This window comes from Oncorhynchus clarkii, chromosome 3, assembly GCF_045791955.1.
Source record: "Oncorhynchus clarkii lewisi isolate Uvic-CL-2024 chromosome 3, UVic_Ocla_1.0, whole genome shotgun sequence".
NCBI lineage: Eukaryota > Metazoa > Chordata > Actinopteri > Salmoniformes > Salmonidae > Oncorhynchus > Oncorhynchus clarkii.
Window position 1 is genome coordinate 15067731 of NC_092149.1, and position 19729 is coordinate 15087459.

Below are 19729 nucleotides of genomic sequence, written 5' to 3' on the forward strand. Positions count from 1 at the left end.
GGAGGTACATACCACCACTTCTATGTCCTCTCTCTCTCTCTGTGTAGGTCCTTACAGGGAGGTACATACCACCACTTCTATGTCCTCTCTCTCTCTCTGTGTAGGTCCTTACAGGGAGGTACATACCACCACTTCTATGTCCTCTCTCTCTCTCTCTGTGTAGGTCCTTACAGGGAGGTACATACCACCACTTCTATGTCCTCTCTCTGTGTAGGTCCTTACAGGGAGGTACATACCACCACTTCTATGTCCTCTCTCTGTGTAGGTCCTTACAGGGAGGTACATACCACCACTTCTATGTCCTCTCTCTGTGTAGGTCCTTACAGGGAGGTACATACCACCACTTCTATGTCCTCTCTCTCTCTCTCTGTGTAGGTCCTTACAGGGATGTACATACCATCACTTCTATGTCATCTCTCTGTGTAGGTCCTTACAGGGAGGTACATACCACCACTTCTATGTCCTCTCTCTGTGTAGGTCCTTACAGGGAGGTACATACCACCACTTCTATGTCCTCTCTCTGTGTAGGTCCTTACAGGGAGGTACATACCACCACTTCTATGTCCTCTCTCTCTCTCTGTGTGTAGGTCCTTACAGGGAGGTAGATACCACCACTTCAATGTCCTCTCTCTCTCTCTCTGTGTATGTCCTTACAGGGAGGTACATACCACCACTTCTATGTCCTCTCTCTCTCTCTGTGTAGGTCCTTACAGGGAGGTACATACCACCACTTCTATGTCCTCTCTCTGTGTAGGTCCTTACAGGGAGGTACATACCACCACTTCTATGTCCTCTCTCTCTCTCTGTGTAGGTCCTTACAGGGAGGTACATACCACCACTTCTATGTCCTCTCTCTCTCTCTGTGTATGTCCTTACAGGGAGGTACATACCACCACTTCTATGTCCTCTCTCTCTCTCTCTGTGTATGTCCTTACAGGGAGGTACATACCACCACTTCTATGTCCTCTCTCTCTCTCTGTGTAGGTCCTTACAGGGAGGTACATACCACCACTTCTATGTCCTCTCTCTCTGTGTAGGTCCTTACAGGGAGGTACATACCACCACTTCTATGTCCTCTCTCTCTCTCTGTGTAGGTCCTTACAGGGAGGTACATACCACCACTTCTATGGCCGTGGCAACGGGAAATGTAATTCCACATTTTGCAGATCAAAGCCCATTGTATTCTAATGTATTCCACACACTCTATTCTAATCTATTCTCTCACATGAACAAACATATGGCAGCTCTCTGCTATGGTTGTTGTGTAATTAATAGGCATGGTGGGGCAATTAAAACAGGGAGGCTTTATGAGCCTGCTGATTAAGATATTTAAAGCATGAATTTCAATGAATGTCTGCCCATACCCTGGGCCCCTTGCTTTTTCTCTGTGTCTCTGAGTTTGTTTATTGGTGTAAAAGAGCCAGAGAGAGAAATGTGTGGGTGTGTGTGAGGGGTGGGTTTCACTTTTTCTTCTTGCTTTTCTGTGTGTGTGTGTGTTTATGTAGAGTGTCTAACACAAAACCACAACAATTTAGCAATTATCCTTGAATTTTCTGTTACCCATAAGCAATTAATTACAGCATTACCAGAATAGCTTCGCTGGAATCATTTGCTGAGGATTTCACAGCATTAAACAGTTCGGCATTAATACCGCGCTAACTGACTGCGGGCGGGTAACTGTACAGAGAGAGGCGGTCCTCAACCGTTTTCAATAGAAATGATTAATGTATAGAGCCAGCAGTCTTTAAGTCTATTCCACAGGGGAAGGATGGATGCAGATTCCCATTGCAAGCCATATTTAGCCCCTTAATTGGTACAATTAGTTATCAGGGATACTGTATGTATGTAAAAGTCTGCCTGTCCACAGATAAAGTCCACTCCAGTTACTCCTGGGCAGAGGTTAACAATTGTGTTCCCCACAGTGGAGTTTAATTCACAATGGATTTAGAGCTATTTACATGATTGAGAGGCCTAATGCCAGTAATGCTGACACCAGAATGAATAACATACTTAGGGTGCAGGCTGGCTGTTGACTCATAGCCCAGACAGAAGCCAGGAATAATTATCTGTCGGAAAGATATCAGTTTGTCTCTGTGAATGGTTTGTCCTCTGACAAATTAACTGTACATTTCGGTGTTCCTCAAGGTCCCGTTTTAGGACCACTACTGTTTTCACTATATATTTTACCTCTTGGGGATGTCATTCGAAAACATAATGTTAACTTTCACTGCTATGCGGATGACACACAACTGTACATTTCAATGAAACATGGTGAAGCCCCAAAATTGCCCTCGCTAGAAGCCTGTGTTTTAGAAATAAGGAAGTGGATGGCTGCAAACTTTCTACTTTTAAACTCAGACAAAACAGAGATGCTTGTTCTAGGTCCCAAGAAACAAAGAGATCTTCTGTTGAATCTGACAATTAATCTTGATGGTTGCACAGTCGTCTCAAATAAAACTGAAGGACCTTGGCGTTACTCTGGACCCTGATCTCTCTTTTGAGGAACATACCAAGACTGTTTCAAGGACAGCTTTTTTTCCATCTACAGTGCCTTGCGAAAGTATTCGGCCCCCTTGAACTTTGCGACCTTTTGCCACATTTCAGGCTTCAAACATAAAGATATAAAACTGTATTTTTTTGTGAAGAATCAACAACAAGTGGGACACAATCATGAAGTGGAACGACATTTATTGGATATTTCAAACTTTTTTAACAAATCAAAAACTGAAAAATTGGGCGTGCAAAATTATTCAGCCCCTTTACTTTCAGTGCAGCAAACTCTCTCCAGAAGTTCAGTGAGGATCTCTGAATGATCCAATGTTGACCTAAATGACTAATGATGATAAATACAATCCACCTGTGTGTAATCAAGTCTCCGTATAAATGCACCTGCACTGTGATAGTCTCAGAGGTCCGTTAAAAGCGCAGAGAGCATCATGAAGAACAAGGAACACACCAGGCAGGTCCGAGATACTGTTGTGAAGAAGTTTAAAGCCGGATTTGGATACAAAAAGATTTCCCAAGCTTTAAACATCCCAAGGAGCACTGTGCAAGCGATAATATTGAAATGGAAGGAGTATCAGACCACTGCAAATCTACCAAGACCTGGCCGTCCCTCTAAACTTTCAGCTCAAACAAGGAGAAGACTGATCAGAGATGCAGCCAAGAGGCCTATGATCACTCTGGATGAACTGCAGAGATCTACAGCTGAGGTGGGAGACTCTGTCCATAGGTCAACAATCAGTCGTATATTGCACAAATCTGGCCTTTATGGAAGAGTGGCAAGAAAGCCATTTCTTAAAGATATCCATAAAAAGTGTCGTTTAAAGTTTGCCACAAGCCACCTGGGAGACACACCAAACATGTGGAAGAAGGTGCTCTGGTCAGATGAAACCAAAATTGAACTTTTTGGCAACAACGGAAAACGTTATGTTTGGAGTAAAAGCAACACAGCTGAACACACCATCCCCACTGTCAAACATGGTGCAGGGACAGGGAAGATGGTTAAAATTGATGGGAAGATGGATGGAGCCAAATACAGGACCATTCTGGAAGAAAACCTGATGGAGTCTGCAAAAGACCTGAGACTGGGACGGAGATTTGTCTTCCAACAAGACAATGATCCAAAACATAAAGCAAAATCTACAATGGAATGGTTCAAAAATAAACATATCCAGGTGTTAGAATGGCCAAGTCAAAGTCCAGACCTGAATCCAATCGAGAATCTGTGGAAAGAACTGAAAACTGCTGTTCACAAATGCTCTCCATCCAACCTCACTGAGCTCGAGCTGTTTTGCAAGGAGGAATGGGAAAAAAAATTCAGTCTCTCGATGTGCAAAACTGATAGAGACATACCCCAAGCGACTTACAGCTGTAATCGCAGCAAAAGGTGGCGCTACAAAGTATTAACTTAAGGGGGCTGAATAATTTTGCACGCCCAATTTTTCAGTTTTTGATTTGTTAAAAAAGTTTGAAATATCCAATAAATGTCGTTCCACTTCATGATTGTGTCCCACTTGTGGTTGATTCTTCACAAAAAATTACAGTTTTATATCTTTATGTTTGAAGCCTGAAATGTGGCAAAAGGTCGCAAAGTTCAAGGGGGCCGAATACTTTCGCAAGGCACTGTACGTAACATTGCAAAAATCAGAAACTTTCTGTCAGAAAATGATGCAGGAAAATGAATCCATGCTTCCAGGTTAGACTACTGCAATGCTCTACTTTCCGGCTACCCGTATTTAGCACTAAATAAACTTCAGTTAGTGCTAAATACGGCTGCTAGAATCCTGACTAGAACCAACAAATCTGATCACACTACTCCAGTGCTAGCCTCCCTACACTGGCTTCCTGTCAAGGCAAGGGCTGATTTCAAGGTTTTACTGCAAACCTACAAAGCATTACATGGGCTTGCTCCTACCTATCTTTCCGACTTGGTCCTGTCGTACATACCTACACGTACGCTACGGTCACAAGACGCAGGCCTCCTAATTGTCCCTAGAATTTCTAAGCAAACGGCTGGAGGCAGGGCTTTCTCCTATAGAGCTCCATTTTTATGGAATGATCTGCCTACCCATGTGAGAGACGCAGACTCGGTCTCAACCTTTAAGTCTTTGCTGAAGACTAATCTCTGTGCCGTGGAGGAGATCTTTGGGGGCTATACTCGGCCTTGTCTCAGGATTGTAAGTTGGTGGTTGAAGATTTCCCTCTAGTGGTGTGGGGGCTGTGCTTTGTCAAAGTGGGTGGGGTTATATCCTTCCTGATTGGCCCTGTCCGGGGGTATCATGGGATGGGCTCACAGTGTCTCCTGACCCCTCCTGTGTCAGCCTCCCAGTATTTATGCTGCAGTAGTTTATGTGTTGGGGGGCTAGGGTCAGTTTGTTATATCTGGAGTACTTCTCCTGTCTTATCCGGTGTCCTGTGTGAATTTAAGTGTGCTCTCTCTAATTCTCTCTTTCTTTCTTTCTCTCGGAGGACCTGAGCCCTAGGATCATGCCTCAGGACTACCTGGCATGATGACTCCTTGCTGTCCCCAGTCCACCTGGCCGTGCTGCTGCTCCAGTTTCAACTGTTCTGCCTGTGATTATTATTATTTGACCATGCTGGTCATTTATGAACATTTGAACATCTTGGCCATGTTCTGTTATAATCTCCACCCGGCACAGCCAGAAGAGGACTGGCCACCCCTCATAGCCTGGTTCCTCCCTAGGTTTTGGCCTTTCTAGTGATTTTTTCCTAGCCAGCGTACTTCTACACCTGCATTGCTTGGTGTTTGGGGTTTTAGGCTGGGTTTCTGTACAGCACTTTGAGATATCAGCTGATGTACGAAGGGCTATATAAATACATTTTATTTGATGGGTGAGCACACACACACGCACCTACACACACACACGCATGCACAGGCCTTCGTGAATCAGTGTTGTGACCCTGGTGTGTAGACATGAATGGGGCGTTTGCATTGCAGCGCGGTGTGTATCGATATGTTCAGTAAAGCTGGTACATCAGTGGGGTTAGGCCAAAGAGGTAGAGATGAAGGGGAGGATGTCAGTCTTTTTCTCTTCCGTTTTTAATCTCTCTTCAATCTCTCTCTCAACACAGCAGTAAAACAGAACAGTAACAGTAAGATTCAGCACTACATGGCCAGGATCTATAAGCATCTACCAGGGGAACATTTCTATATAATGAACACGGCCTCTCCACAGAAGATGTACTCTCCTGAGGAAAGGAATGCAGGAACAGAGAGAGGCGCTCCTGAGGAAAGGAGTGCAGGAACAGAGGAAGGCCCTCCTGAGGAAAGAAGTGCAGGAACAGAGGGAGGCAGGGAAAGGGGTAGTAAAGCAAAAGGCAAGAGAGAGCGAGAGAGAGGAAGAGAGAGAATGTTCTTATAGTATAGCCTACAGTCTTCAGGTCCCACTGCAGCACGTGTCAACACTTCTGGCTGCGTCTGCTTCTTTCTTTCTCCCCCCTCTCCTTTATCTCTCCATCTCTCCTTCCCCTACTGTATTGTCCCATTGTCTCAACTAGTCATCTGTTGTAATTCACATTCCCTCATGACAGGCTCAAACACCCTCTCAATAGTCTAATTTATCAAACCTCCTGTCCCACAATGCACTGAGTAAGCCCTACGCAGTGTACTGAGTAAGCCCTACGCAGTGCACTGAGTAAGCCCTACGCAGTGCACTGAGTAAGCCCTACGCAGTGCACTGAGTAAGCCCTACGCAGTGTACTGAGTAAGCCCTACGCAGTGTACTGAGTAAGCCCTACGCAGTGTACTGAGTAAGCCCTACGCAGTGCACTGAGTAAGCCCTACGCAGGGCACTGAGTAAGCCCTACGCAGGGCACTGAGTAAGCCCTACGCAGCGCACTGAGTAAGCCCTACGCAGTGTACTGAGTAAGCCCTACGCAGTGTACTGAGTAAGCCCTACGCAGTGTACTGAGTAAGCCCTACGCAGTGTACGCCCTACGCAGCGCACTGAGTAAGCCCTACGCAGTGTACTGAGTAAGCCCTACGCAGCGCACTGAGTAAGCCCTACGCAGTGTACTGAGTAAGCCCTACGCAGTGTACTGAGTAAGCCCTACGCAGCGCACTGAGTAAGCCCTACGCAGCGCACTGAGTAAGCCCTACGCAGTGTACTGAGTAAGCCCTACGCAGTGTACTGAGTAAGCCCTACGCAGCGCACTGAGTAAGCCCTACGCAGCGCACTGAGTAAGCCCTACATCACATTACCTGTCAACTAGTTGTGAACTATTACTCTCTCACTAGCAGGGTAACACAAGGTTAACATGGTCTAGAATAATAAGCTCTGTTGCTCTATTGTTTCACTTATCTCCTGCAGTCACTTAATCATGACTAATGATCTTAACAAGATATACAGGAGATAAAGGCTTTTATTCATTCATACAAGAGGTACATAGCTGACAATAGACTTCCATTACAATAGACTAAAAAGCCAAATATAGCCAGTATATGTATAATGTGTGTATAATGTGTCAATATAAACCTAGTTATAAATTATATTCATCCTCTATGTCAGATTATTCCACAGCCTGTACAGAGGTCATTTTGCAGCTATTACCATAGATCAGAAGTGAATCATATTTAAAACAGCCATCCTATTGACTCATCAGTGAAGGTTAGCCCTGTTTCAGCCATTTGCTGCAGCGCCTCGATACACCGGGGGGTTGGCTCTGTGGATCCACGGCACTCCCCTACCATTATATCCACTCTAGTAGCCCTTTCCTGCAGTCAAATTACCTAGAGGCCTCATGGGTGGAATGTTATTCATAATTTCTTTGTTTTTTTACCTGACGAAAATTCTGTGTTTCTATGTCAAACAGTTTTGTAACAAACTCAGTTACAGCTGGAGAAAGGGGTAGGACAGGGGGTTGGGTTATATAGTTACAGCTGGAGAAAGGGGTAGGACAGGAGTTGGGTTATATAGTTACAGCTGGAGAAAGGGGTAGGACAGGGGGTTGGGTTTATAGTTACAGCTGGAGAAAGGGGTAGGACCTGAGTGCTCTAAGTGCTGCTTCTGTGGACAGTGTAGCTTTACTGGTTAAATGTGTCTGTGGTGGATGGCCGTAAAACAAAAAGGAACTGCTGCAGTGTAGTTACTGTCACGGAGGGGTTTAAGCAGGCAGGAATTGATGCATCAGTATGAACGTGGGTGTGTTACTCGGGGGTGGAGTTAAGGCGGACAGTGCTATGAGGCAGTGTGGAGGTGGAGGGGTCTGACATGGCCATAGTCTTCACTCCCATCTTCTTCAGAGAGCGCTCATCTGTGACGGACATAGAGCGCGAGTATGCCGGACGAGGGGCTGCTGCAGATGAGAAAGAGAGGCAGATGAGAAGGGAGGAGTTGAGGGGTTAAATTATTCAAATACACATCTCTTCACAGTTCACACACCCATAATACAATTTAGAATACACCTTTTGTTTTCGAAAAGAGATGAATGGCATGAAATGATTTTGTGTAAAATCAGTTAGGCGCCTGCAGTAGCATGTTCTGGCCTGTAGGTGGTCAGGACAGCGCAGCGAGTTGCAGCAGAGAGAGTGAGCAAATCCATTTCAGCCTCCTGTCTCGCATACCACGGGCCATACTGTGGCTGCTGCCTCTGATATCATTCAGCTGCAACAGCCGGCCAAACTTCTCATGACTCACCAGCAGGGGGCAGAGTGACCCCACACACACACACACACACACACACACACACACACACACACACACACACACACACACACACACACACACACACACACACACACACACACACACACACACACACACACACACACACACACACACACACACACACACACACACACCCACTAGGGCTGACATATGCAGTGAGTGCTGCAATAGCTAACCAAACTCCTTGTTCCAGCCAAACGATATGCCCCGCCCACAGACATTAGTTTCTTCTCTGCAATGAGTCTGGACCTGAGAACCTACCCGACGATTTCTAGAGCGCAAACATATTCTAACAGTTCTGATTGGTCCCAGAAACCAATGGGTTGGGCCAGAGCACAGGTGGGTAAATCAGCGTTTAGAAAAATCGTCATTGGCTTTGATACTCTGATTGGTTAGAGACTATCCAATCGCTGATTACTTGTAATGAGGGCTGTTTTGTGAAACATGCCTCATTTATACATCACCACAAACTAATTTCAATGATTGCAGTCTCAGACGGAAGTATGTAGCTAACATAGAGCAGCGGAGGAATTCAGTTTGAGTCTCCAGACAATGTCTCTACCTGTTGGGCTCACTTTCCTCTGATCAATGATCTTTCTGTCTTTCTCTCCACGCTCTTCCCTTCTTCCACTCTCTCACTTTTCACCCATCCTTGCACTTTCTCCCTCCCCTTCTCACCCACTTTCTCCATGTTCCCCTATGCTCTCTCCTCTTCCTCTTCTCCCCCTCTTCCATCCACCCATTCTTCCTTCTATCACTCTCTCCTTTTTCTCCACTTCACCTTCCCCCCCCCCCTCTTTTTCTGCTCCCTCTACTCTATTAAAATACGATATAGAATAGTACAGTAGTAGACTAGTAGTTACTACAGCTGGGTGATATGGACACAAACCCCATAGCGATAAATTGCCTGTACAGATACGATAATGATAAATAGAACTGCACAGTGTGAACTGTGCCCTGCCCACGGACATTAGTTTCTTCTCTATGTTAGCTACATACTTCAGTCCGAGACTGCAATCATTGAAATGAGTTTGTGGTGATGTTTAAATGAGGCATGTTTCACAAAATGATAATGATAAATAGAATGATAAGTTTCTAACATTAATGTGAACTGCACAGTTTTTATTATTATCCTTTAAAATACTAGTTGTGGTTGAAGACATCAATTATCCAATTAACAATCAGCCATATTTGCAAACGCAAACTTCACATTTTTCTAGACTTATCATAATGAATGATATCAGCAAAATGCCTTGGATAAGTCATTTTCCGTTTATGGTCCCAGCTCTAATAATTACCTGTGTTGTTGTTCTGGGTTGATTTGAGTTTGCTGTTGGTCTGTTCCTGTATCTGTCGCTCATACTCTCTCACATCCTCCAAACTCATCCCTGTAGGGAAAAGCACAGACGGATGAGATTATAATACATCATTATATCTATGTAACGTGTGTATCATAATGCATTATAACATGTAACATGTACATCATAATGCATTATAAGCATGTCCGAACAAAAACATACAGCAACAGTCAACAGCACATTGAAATGCATTAATTACAGCGTAGTATAATGCATTATAACCATGTCCTATTATTATAATAATGTTCTATATGTTATAAAGCATTAACCATGCCCTATCATAAACATGTTCTATATGTTATGAAGCATTATAACCATGCCCTATTATAATCATGTCCTATACTTTATGATGCATTATAACATGAAGCATTATAACCATACCCTATTATAATCATGTCCTATACTTTATGATGCATTATAACATGAAGCATTATAACCATACCCTATTATAATCATGTCCTATACTTTATGATGCATTATAACATGAAGCATTCAACCATGTCCTATTATAATCATGTGCTATATGTTATAAGGAATTATAAGCATGTCCTCTACTGACCGTGCCATTCGTCTGTCCAGGCCACAGCCTGTCTGTGCCCCACCAGTAGGATGTCCTGAATGTTCTGTCAGATCATACACATCAGAGTAAATACATTTCTTACGTCAAAGAAACACACCCAAAGGCTTTCAGCAGGTGCTGCTGGAGATCAGTGTATATGTTGAGCCAAAAGAAAAGATTCCCCACGCGCAATCTATGCTGTCAAATGTGTTTCCTTAAACAACATTTTGACCCTTAGGTCTTTATCAGGTTCTCACCTGATGCATGATGGTAAATGTAGTTAAATGTAGTTTCCTCTCACCCTGTGTATGAAGTCCTCAGTCTTGCCCTGGAAGCCATAGACTTCGAAACTGCACTGCACCCTCTTATAGGAACACATGATGGGGGTGCTGTCCTTACGCCACCCTTCCACCAGGGGGCCTCGGCCCGTCTTCTCAGACACCCAGCGACTCAGGTCCTACAGAGACAAAGTACACATTACCCGCTGACAGCTAAATCCCTGGCCGGTGTGTAGGAGGGAGGGCGAGTGTGTGGGTGTGGGAGTGTGTGTGTGCGTGTGTGCAGGCCTGTGTGAGCAGGCTGTTGCTCAATACCTCACATATAATCTATGAATGATTCAACATGATAGGCATCTGGGGCCCAAGATGCATAGATTGTACAAGTGTCTCTGTATTTATGTTTGTGTTTATCTACAGTACGTCTTCCTCTGTCTCTGCGTGAGATAGTGAGTGTGTGTGTGTGTTTTCAGCTGTCTTGCTGATTGACCTTTGTTTCTGAAGTTACTGGAACTGCGGAAGTCAGGAGGAGGAAATGTGTGAGTACACGCTAGTACCTCTGTCTCCTTGTAGTGTTTGTCAGGGATGGGGTCAATGAGGATATCCAGGTGGCTCACGCTCTCTGCAGGGGTGGGCCTGTCTCCAAATACCTGCAACCGAACAGAGGGGGAGGTCACTCAGAAATAGACTGACACACACACACACTGGAGCCAGGGCCTAGTAGATGAGGAAATAGACTGACACACACACACTGGAGCCAGGGCCTAGTAGATGAGGAAATAGACTGACACACACACACTGGAGCCAGGGCCTAGTAGACGAGGAAATAGACTGACACACACACACTGGAGCCAGGGCCTAGTAGATGAGGAAATAGACTGACACACACACACTGGAGCCAGGGCCTAGTAGACGAGGAAATAGACTGACACACACACACTGGAGCCAGGGCCTAGTAGATGAGGAAATAGACTGACACACACACACTGGAGCCAGGGCCTAGTAGATGTAATAGTGAGGTCACACAACGTATCACCCATCATAATACTCCACCCTCAGGCTTTGAGCAAATCATTACACTACAGCAAAACACCACACACAGACAGACAGACAGACAGAGAGAGAGGGAGAGAGAAGGGGTAAGGGAGATCGAGAGAGGGAGCACACTAAATCACAGAGAAAGAGAGAGAGAAGCAGAGAGGGAGCAGGCGAGGATGGACAAGCGGGAGTGAAAGAGGAGAGAGAGAATGAGACACTTATCAAAGAAAGAGAGATAAAAGTCACTGTTTCTGTTCTGTCCCCTTGTCTTGACAGAGAGCGAAAGAGAGAGTAATGTCTCTTTTGAAGATGTTCATTCCTCTGCTGGTATTTAACAAAGAGCAGAGCAGGGAGACAAACCCACAGCCAGATAATCAGCTGTGTTTCAGATCCTATTATGCCCTCTGTCTCTTGTGTTTAAGAACCTGTTCTCTCATATAAGGTATGTATTGTCCATCTGTCTGACTGTTTGACTGTTGACACTTGTCATAGTTCCCATTTTTCCATGTCAAAAGCATTGTTTTACCTCATCCTTTAAACCTGTTGTGCTTTTTAGATGTCCTCTATTGTGTGTTGTAATAGAGGTGTGTGTATCGGTGTGGTATGTGTGCATTAATGTGTGTGTGTGTGTGTGTGTGTGTGTGTGTGCGCGCCTGCATTTCTGCTAAAATGAACACATGTAACCTGTAGCTGGGAGAAGGTTGAAACAAGCTTCGCCACATTTCTGGATACACACACTAACAGCCAACAGCCAGATGAGTTCAGTCTTGTTCCCAGGTTTCTACCCAAAATGACAGGGGCACGCTGTAGGGACAAACCAGCTCAGAATTGTGTTTGTGTGTCAGAATTCTGTGACAAAGCCAGAAAGGGTGGTGAAACAAGCCTGTAATACAAGCATGTACCGTTCTTTCTCCCTCTCACACAAACACAGTGGATGGCTAATAGATCTGACGCTATTGCATTCTGGCCTTTGCTTGTTTTCCTTATAATGGCCACATCAATTTGATGAGCATTCTCCTTACTCTGCAGAGAAGATTGCCATTTCTCTCCCTCCCTCTCCCACCCTTCCTTCAGTCTCTCACCCCCCTTCTATCTCTCTCCTTCTCCCACCCTTCTTTCAGTCTCTCAACCCCTCTTCTCTTCTCTCCCTCCCTCTCCCACCCTTCCTTCAGTCTCTCACCCCCTCTTCTCTCTCTCCCTCTCCCACCCTTCTTTCAGTCTCTCACCCCCTCTTCTCTCTCCCTCTCCCACCCTTCTTTCAGTCTCTCACCCCCCCTTCTCTCTCTCTCTCCCACCCTTCTTTCAGTCTCTCACCCCCCCTTCTCTCTCTCTCTCCCACCCTTCTTTCAGTCTCTCACCCCCCCTTCTCTCTCTCTCTCCCACCCTTCTTTCAGTCTCTCACCCCCCCTTCTCTCTCTCTCTCCCACCCTTCTTTCAGTCTCTCACCCCCCCTTCTCTCTCTCTCTCCCACCCTTCTTTCAGTCTCTCACCCCCCTTCTCTCTCTCTCTCCCACCCTTCTTTCAGTCTCTCACCCCCAACTCTCTCCCTCTCTCACCCTTCCTTCAGTCTCTCACCCCCCTTCTCTCTCTCTCCTTCTCCCACCCTTCTTTCAGTCTCTCACCCCCTCTTCTCTCCATCCCTCTCCCACCCTTCTTTCAGTCTCTCACCCCCCCCCTTCTCTCTCTCTCTCTCCCACCCTTCTTTCAGTCTCTCACCCCCCCCCTTCTCTCTCTCCTTCAGTCATACTCACATTATTGTTGTCACCATTGTTGTTCTCAAACCTGGTCTCAATACGGATGCTGAACTTGGAAAGGAAGGAGACCTACAGTAGATGAAGGATGGATGTGAATGGAGAGGAGGGAGAGAATGAGAAGGAGGGAGAGAAGGAGAAGGAGGGAGAGACGGAGGGAGAGGGAGAAAAGGAGGGAGAGGGAGAAAAGGAGGGATGGAGGGGGGAGGAAGGGAGAAAAGGAGGGAGGGGGAGAGAAGGGGAGAAAAGGAAGGAGGGCAGAGAGAAGGAAGGAGGGCAGAGAGAGGAGTAGACAGATGAGGTTATGTACACAGACATTTTGAGAGGGATGAGCTCTACTGCATGCCTCATGCAAATGATGTGTGAATACTTACCGAGTACTCTGAAGCACCACCGCAGAAGTTCCATACAGATGGAGAGGAACATCATTAGTGACACCACACACACATATTTCTAAATATGTGGAACGAAACATGTTTAAAGTAAATCGGGTCTAGATAAGCAGATTGTGTTTAAATATAAGTGCAGACCTACGTCCTACGTTCTCTGTTGACCCTATATGAAGAACAGGTTGGTAGCAGGTGAAACGGCTGTGTATGTGGTGGATAGAATACTATTGTCAGACCTGTGATGGTGTAAGGGTAGAAGTTCCAGGCCTTCTCTGTCACATAGAAGACCCTGGGGACAAACACACTCACCCAGGATGGCAGTTTACTGTCAGAGAGAGAGACAGACAGAGGGGAGGAATGTACTGTTATCGTCGCTGAGGTAGATGTATGTGTGCGGTATGATCTAGGGCTAGGCCATAGGTGTGGGTGTGGGATAGTAGATATGTGTGTGTGTGCGTGTGCTGGTATCATTTCTTAGTTGAGCAGTGCTAGGTGTGTGCGAGGGACAGTGTGCGAGGTACAGTGTGTGTGTGTGTGTGTGTGTATGTATGTGTATGTGAGGTATAGCTGCACCATCGAGAGCATCCTGACCGGTTGCATCACCGCCTGGTATGGCAACTTCTCGGCATCTAACAGTAAGGCGCTACAGAGGGTAGAGCGTACAGCCCAGTACATCACTGGAGCCAAGCTTCCTGCAATCCAGGAACTATATAATAGGCGGTGTCAGAGGAAGGCCCTAAAAATTGTCAGAGACTCCAGTCACTCAAGTCATAGACTGTTTTCTCTGCTAACGCACGGCAAGCTGTCTGGGACCAAAAGTCTCCTTAACAGCTTCTACCCCCAAGCCATAAGACTGCTGAAAAATGTATCAAATGGCCACAGGACGATTTACATTGACCCCCCCTCCATTTGTTTTGTACACTGCTGCTACTGGCTGTTTATTATCTATGGATAGTCACTTCACCCCTACCATGTACAAAATCACCTCTAACCTGTACCCCTGCACATTGACTCGGTACCCCCTGTATATAGCCTCGTTATTGTGTTACTTTTTATAATTTTTTACTTTAGTTTATTATTAAATATTTTCTTAACTCTTTGTTGAGCTGCACTGTTGGTTAAGGGTTTGTATGTAAAGCATTTCACTGTAAGGTCTACACTTGGATTCGGCGCTTGTGACAAAGTTTGATTTGAGGTACAGTGTTAATGTGGGTGTGTTACCTATTGAGGTAGATGCGTTTCTCAGTGAGCTGTCCCAGGCCATGTTGGGGATGCGTGTCTGGTTGGTTCCTCACCACCTCCACTCCCTCCCCTCCTCCGCTCTGCTCATTACTGTGTTTACTGATCATGTACAGCTGCCCAATCTTATACTGGGGGGGGGGAGAGACAATTCACACAGTCCTGTCTTAATACCACATCCTTCTTGCAATTAATGTAGATCGTACACATTACATATTTACATACATAGCAGTCAGTTCATTCATTAAACCGGACGCAGGCTGCTCACTGTGAGCTTTTCTTGGGAACATATCTAATGTCAGCTCACCCTCCTCCAAACCCCTAACCTTATCCATTAGGAAAACAATGAACAACTAACCTTAGATCAGTGAAAAGGCTGCCTTCTTCCTGTGTGTGCCCTGACCATCAGCTTGACGTGGAAACGCCAGTCCCCTGTATACTGAATGGATTAAAGCTAAAAATAAATACATTTCTGACGTTTTTGTTGAGAGCTGCCTCAAATGTTCTGCCTCAAATGTGCCATTTTGGAAGTTTTTCCTTGGTACGCCCTTTATTTGGGCTCCCGAGTGGCACAGTGGTCGAGGGCACTGCATCTCAGTGCAAGAGGTGTCACTGCAGTACCTGGTTCAAATCCAAGCTGCATTACTGTACATCTGGCCATGATTGGGAGTCCCATAGGGCTGCGCACAATTGGCCCAGCGTCATCCAGGGTTATGCCGGGGTATGACTTCATTGTAAATAAGAATTTGTTCTTATAAAACTGACTTGCCTAGTTAAATAAAGGTTAAATGTACATTTTAAAATGTATTTCAAATATTTTTGTCATTGTTATAAAGCACCCCTCCTTTCCTTTGTTGAAGCATGGAACCCCACCTGAACTCTGACCTTAGAACAGTAGTATCTAGCTGTTACTTGCCCAAGTCCTTAAGGCAGTGATAAGACTTGGGTTGGGAAACCCAGAACCAGTCATTGACAGTGTTTACCTAGTCCTGTCCTATAGACAGATGTTAAGATCACGGAGTACCGAATGTCTATCAATGTCTCTGTTCTGGCCATTCTCTATGTGAATGAATATCTATGTCTCTGGTCTGGCCATTCTCTATGTGAATGTCTATCAATGTCTCTGTTCTGGCCATTCTCTATGTGAATGGATATCTATGTCTCTGGTCTGGCCATTCTCTATGTGAATGGATATCTATGTCTCTGGTCTGGCCACTCTCTATGTGAATGGATATCTATGTCTCTGGTCTGGTCACTCTCTATGTTAATGGATATCTATGTCTCTGTTCTGGCCATTCTCTATGTGAATGGATATCTATGTCTCTGGTCTGGCCACTCTCTATGTTAATGGATATCCAGGTCTCTGGTCTGGTCATTCTCTATGTGAATGGATATCTATGTCTCTGTTCTGGCCATTCTCTATGTGAATGGATATCTATGTCTCTGGTCTGGCCACTCTCTATGTTAATGGATATCCAGGTCTCTGGTCTGGTCATTCTCTATGTGAATGGATATCTATGTCTCTGGTCTGGTCACTCTGTACGTGAATAGATATCTATGTCTCTGGTCTGGCCACAACACAAACCCACACAGCGTTCTGTTTCTCGTTGACTTCATACCCCTGTGACAGTTTTGTGGTTAATGTGTTATACTGATGAAGACTGAAACATACAGTGCAGTAAGACAGCAACTATATTATGTGAATGTGCTCCACCCTTTGACTAAAAACAAAACATCTTCATTTGTCCCCCACCTTTTGACTAAATACGAAACTAACACATACCGGTCTTAATTTGTCCCCCACCTTTTGACTAAATACGAAACTAACACATACCTGTGTCTTAATCCACCAACCTACTAGTACAACCAGCTACACTCCCCTCAGAATTAGAAGTGTGTGTGTGTGTGTGTGTGTGTGTGTGTGTGTGTGTGTGCAAACATTGCATAAACAGTGCTATGGTTTGAATGTGGAACTATAAGCTGATCCCACTAAAGCTGCATAGGAATCTTAATGCGCTTCCCCATCAGACCAGTCAGAGTTCCACACGTGGAATGGATCTCACCTTAGGATTTGTTTCTGTGTGATTTTACAGACTATTTTCAGATAGATACACACAAGACACTGATCCAGGTTTTTTTCGGCAAAGAAAAGTCTTGGGCGGGCCTCCGAAGTGTTTTTTCGAGCTGAATATGTCCAAACAGTAAAAAATAAATGTAATAATAAAATAAATAAATAAAATAATAATAAGGATGGAAAGACGTTGTCAGTGTAAACCTCAACGACTCAAACCAGATATAAAGTATGTAGAAAAGATAACGGACCTATATATTTTTATACAATCATCTTTGAGGACCAAAAGTCACCAAAATAAAAGATAGAAAGTCCAGGACAATCTAAAATTCCAAATATTATACATTCAGTTTTTTTTTGTCATGGCATGGGGCCTCCATTGACTTTGTTATAATTTGAGAGTCATTCACATAGCATCAGCTAAAAAAAAATTCAGAATGGCACAAATTCCCCGATATCAGGGTACTCCTGTCAACATGTTTGCTTTCAGAGCATATTTGATCCCAAATTATAAGGGGGAGCAACATGTTTAGAATGGCAGCAATTGATCTTTAAACTGCACGTTTCTTTCTCAGCCTCATGGCAGAACTGCAGGAAATGTACTTTAAACCGGCGGTCAACAGGAAGGCCTCCGGCCAGGCCCCCACCACCTAAGCCCCATTTTGATCCATAAAAACCCTGTGATCCTTCTAGCTAAAGCTTCTACAAACACTAAAACATTAGTAATCTTAAAGTTCACTCTAACGTTTGTCACATGTTTCCAGACCACAAAACCGACCAAAGTTGGTTTTAGAGTGAAGTATCAATGGAAGTTTCCGGCACGGCATGTTGTAATAATAACCAACTACATAACACCGTTCCAGACAGATAGCTCAGACTTAAACACCATGACAGGGAGAAATGCTTTGTTCTGGTGGTTGGAGGGAATGAGGACCTTCCCTTTGAGGGCACTCTAGAGCACCTTCCCCCTAAACCCTTTTCCACCCACCACTTCTTACTCCCTGGCAGAATCTTTGTTTTTAACCTACAGGCCAAATGCCTTCGTTGACGTTTGTAAGCCTCAACCAGTCCAACTTGTTTGTGGTAAAAAATAATCATAATAAATAAAGCGAAAGAGAGAGAGAAAGAGAGAGAGAGAGAGAGAGAGAGAGAGAGAGAGAGAGAGAGAGAGAGAGAGAGAGAGAGAGAGAGAGAGAGAGAGAAACAGCTGAGGTTAGGTACATGCAGAACCATACAGAGTGCCAGCCACATGAACAACACTACTCAACTACAGGATGCCTGTGCTTAATGTTGTTACAGATGTAGGATCTTAATTTGAGCCAGTTTGCTACAGCAGGAAAATAATCCCGCAACAGGAAATCTAAATTATTATAAGGATTATAATGAATGGACATGTTTGTCGGGGGTGATACATTAATCGTAAATTAATCCCTTAAATCCACGACAAGCTGTCCTGCAACAGGGCGATCAAATGAATATTCTACATCTGTATGCTAGCAACTTTAACATTTTCAAGATCACATTAAAAGCTATCACCTTATTTTTACAACAGTGGTCTACAGTATACATACATTCAATCACACAAGCACACAGAGACCCCCCCCCCCCAGCCACAAACACACACACATACATGTTCACAGACAAACACACACTTACCTCTTCCACAGTTAGTGGCATGCATATTCTATACTCCTTCATCAACATGGTTCAATCGTGTAGTGAACGTCTGTCTGTCTTTGCGTGTCCTAACTCTCCTGTTGCATAGTAAGCGTGCTTAAGGAACTATAGTGCACAGCACCTACTGCAGTGACCTTTCTCTTTCTCTCACCCTTTATTTTGCTGATGTCAGTGCGTCATTGAAGTCCAGTCCACTCTGTCAATGTGAATCTATTCGTTTTTCTATACACTTTCTCTTTTTCCCCTCTCCTTTTTGTTCATCTCCCGATTAATATCCTCACTCCCTCTGTCAACATTCAACTGTTGTCCTTCCCTTTCTCTCTACCCCTTGTTCCCCCCTCTCCCTATCTCCCGCCCTCTCTCTACCCCTGGTTTTCCCCTCTGCCTCTCTCTCTTTCTCCGTTGCCCTTATTGTTTACTCTTTCTTTTTTCTCCACTTTTCTTTGTTCTCCTCCAGTGAGCAACAGGTAATTAACTTGTGAAGTAAGACTGAAACCTTCTCAACTCCATAATCCACACTATCGTACCTGTCCTGCTATTCTCTCTCTCTCCTCTGTCTCTCTTACTTTAGTTCTCTGGACTGCTCTCATGTGTAACCTCGCTCTCTGCTCGGCACTCCTCCCTCTCCCCGTCGCCTCCCTCCCCTGCTTTCAGTTCCTCACAAATTCCTTCACTCCCGCCTTCTCTCCCTCCCCATCTTCTCACGCCCACCTTACTTTACCTACGTACCTGTTTCTGCTCTCTCTCTCTCACACACACACCCAGCCAACGTTTTGACAGCTCTCAGCTGATATGAATGGCTAGCACTGAGCAGTAGTCAAGTGGTGGGTTGGATTAAATATTAGCAGAGAGCCATGAGTGCTTCTATTAAGCACAGCCCCAGCGTTTATATTGTATTACCATGACCTTGAACTGAGTTTAATTGAATCCATGTTTAGTCAATGAGTACAGAGATGTGAGCAGTCATAATTGTATCTATTGCCTGCGTGTGTCCTTGAGTACTGGGTTTCTTTCTGGGTTTGTTTCCCTGGAAGAGAAGTGAACAACACTGGTGGTGGTCATGATGAATGCCAAGCTTGAGTTGTATTGTTGCCCCACTATCAAACGTGACAAAGGAGGAACAGATGCTTGCGTTTATATGGGTCATAACACAGGGGCGAAGCTATATTGCACGTGTCAAACT

General features: G+C 44.8%; 1 protein-coding gene across 2 annotated transcripts; it reads right to left on the reverse strand.

The window, feature by feature from the left end:
- Positions 1-6867: 6867 nt before the first annotated feature.
- LOC139388893 (cytoplasmic phosphatidylinositol transfer protein 1-like) lies at positions 6868-19139 on the reverse strand. 2 transcript variants are annotated; one of them, XM_071135748.1, is made up of 10 exons: positions 18526-19139; positions 14781-14929; positions 13796-13884; positions 13545-13552; positions 13171-13242; positions 10939-11031; positions 10408-10563; positions 10107-10170; positions 9488-9577; positions 6868-7815 (listed from the first exon to the last, which is right to left on the reverse strand). In XM_071135748.1, the coding sequence occupies exons 1-10, from the start codon at positions 18571-18573 to the stop codon at positions 7670-7672; spliced, it is 915 nt and encodes a 304-aa protein (XP_070991849.1). In that variant the 5' UTR covers positions 18574-19139; the 3' UTR covers positions 6868-7669. The 2 variants fall into 2 exon arrangements, with proteins under 2 accessions (XP_070991849.1, XP_070991848.1); XM_071135747.1 differs by having other exon boundaries at positions 6868-7818.
- Between the last annotated feature and the right edge of the window lie 590 nt (positions 19140-19729).